Source organism: Apium graveolens, chromosome 3, assembly GCF_009905375.1.
Source record: "Apium graveolens cultivar Ventura chromosome 3, ASM990537v1, whole genome shotgun sequence".
NCBI classification, from domain to species: domain Eukaryota; kingdom Viridiplantae; phylum Streptophyta; class Magnoliopsida; order Apiales; family Apiaceae; genus Apium; species Apium graveolens.
In genome coordinates this window covers 230,284,664-230,286,649 of record NC_133649.1, presented here as the reverse complement: position 1 = coordinate 230,286,649, position 1,986 = coordinate 230,284,664, and the positions used below count along the sequence as shown (strand labels likewise).

Below are 1,986 nucleotides of genomic sequence, written 5' to 3'. Positions count from 1 at the left end.
CCTAAAATTGTTCTCTCTGCCAATTTGACTTAGCTCAAAGGTTTCAAATGATAAAGAAGCATCACGTACCTTGGCAGCATAGGCTTTCGTTCGGGGATCCCTTTGTTCATACTCCCCTGTGAAATGTTTCACAACCAACATGAAGTCGCTGAAGGCCCTTAGGTGCTTCGCCTCGAGGCTTCGGGCAAGCTTCATTCCTGCGAGGAGGGCCTCATATTCAGCCTCTACTTCCTCCTCTGGGTTCTCCTTCGGTCCCAATCTATCTCTCAGATCTCAGACGAACTGATTAAGCTCGCCGTCTTTGATCATGCGCTCAATGAGCTTCTTGAGGTGGTATCATTCATCTGTGTTATGCCCCTTATCCCTGTGATAGTCGCAGTACTTATCGGGGTTTTTCTTGTGGTTCGGGACCTTCATCTTAGCGAGGCGAACAAATCCTGGCTTGCCCTTTATCTCATGGAGAATCTTGGAGATCGGCACATTTAAAGGAGTGAACACGGCCGAATCTCTATCTCGACGCCGTTCGGCCCCACGATCTGATTTCTTCCTTCCTTCCTTTCTGCTATCCGTCCGGTCAGATCCTGATCTTGAGCCCTCGTATCTGTCGACTTGCTTTGATCGGTCGTCCCTTCTTGAGTCTTTATATCCCCCAATACTTTCCATCTTACGGCGAATATTCTCGCCTCTCACATATATATCATTTAGGGACTTTGGGGGAAAATTGTAAAGAGATGAGCGAAGCTTTTTACCTTTATAGGGGTCTAGCCCCGCCGTTAGGAAGCCCATTGCTTTGATTTTGTCCAGATTGGTGACCATCCCCGCTTCTTCCTTGAATCTAGCGAGATAATCCCCAAGCTCTTCATTCGCCCTCTGCCGACAATGGACCAAGGCTTCGGTATCCTTCGCCTTTCGGCACAGGTGCGAGTAGTACTTTAAAAATTTCCTCTTCAACTGCTCGTAAGACCCGATGGACCGAGACTTCAGGGATTTGTACCACATCGAGGCAGACCCTTTGAGATAAGTCTTGAACATTTTGCACAGCATGATATCGTTGTGGCCCATCCCAACCATCAGGAGTTCATACATTTCACAGTGGTCCTCGGGGTCCCCTTTCCCGTTGAACTCGCTCATCTTGGGGAATTGTCTCTCTTCTCCCGGAGGGGGTCGGTACAGTTCAATCTCTTGTGTTACAACAGGTTCTCGATCGGGCCTCCTATCACCAAAGAGGGCCTTCTCCAAGCGATTGAGCCTGAGGCGGGATCCATCGAGCTCTTCATCTGAATCGGAAGAGTAGGGTTGCTTAGCCCTCTTCCTTCGGGGATGCGAATCAGAGTCAAACTCATCTTCTTCGTCATTCGCCCTACGTTCCCTTCTATCTTTATGCGCTCCGCCGGTCTCTTCGGCCCGCATCGATTCTTGTTAGGAATGTATGTGCATTAGTTTGATGATATGTTTAACAAAATACTTAAGTAGAAATTTAGTGTCTGTAGCCTCAACGGATAAGACCACTTTGGCTATCCGTTGATGGTGTAGCTTTACTTAGAAATAAGTTTAGTGTTGTAGCATATTTCAGTCTCTGTATTTAAAATGTAATTCTTGGAAGTTGAGAGAAACTATGAGTCATGTTGACTACTAGATGATATGCAGATAGGAAGGCCAATTGTAAATACTTCATGCCTTGTAATTTTGTATAAGTGAAGTGGTATCAACGGATGACTTAAAGACCTTCAACGGATAAGAAGCTAAGCTTCAACGGATGTCTCTAAAGCTTCAACGGATAAAGTCATCAACGGATAACATCCTTCAACGGATGAGTGCATCAACGGATGAAAGTCTCAACGGATGTTCTGATGATTAGCCGTTGATAAGAGGTAGTTGTACCTACAGACAGAGGCACATGGGTTGATAGAGACAACTGAGATGTGGTAGCCGAATTTCAGGAACAACAGAAAAAGCAGCCGTTCTTCTTCAGTACAAAGATGCAAT

At 46.1% G+C, this 1,986-nt stretch overlaps 1 protein-coding gene across 1 annotated transcript; it reads right to left on the bottom strand.

Moving 5' to 3' along the window:
- Positions 1-336: 336 nt before the first annotated feature.
- On the bottom strand, positions 337-1,410 carry LOC141714873 (uncharacterized). The gene has a single exon (XM_074518369.1). It carries the CDS (start codon positions 1,408-1,410, stop codon positions 337-339), a length of 1,074 nt encoding a protein of 357 aa, XP_074374470.1.
- Between the last annotated feature and the right edge of the window lie 576 nt (positions 1,411-1,986).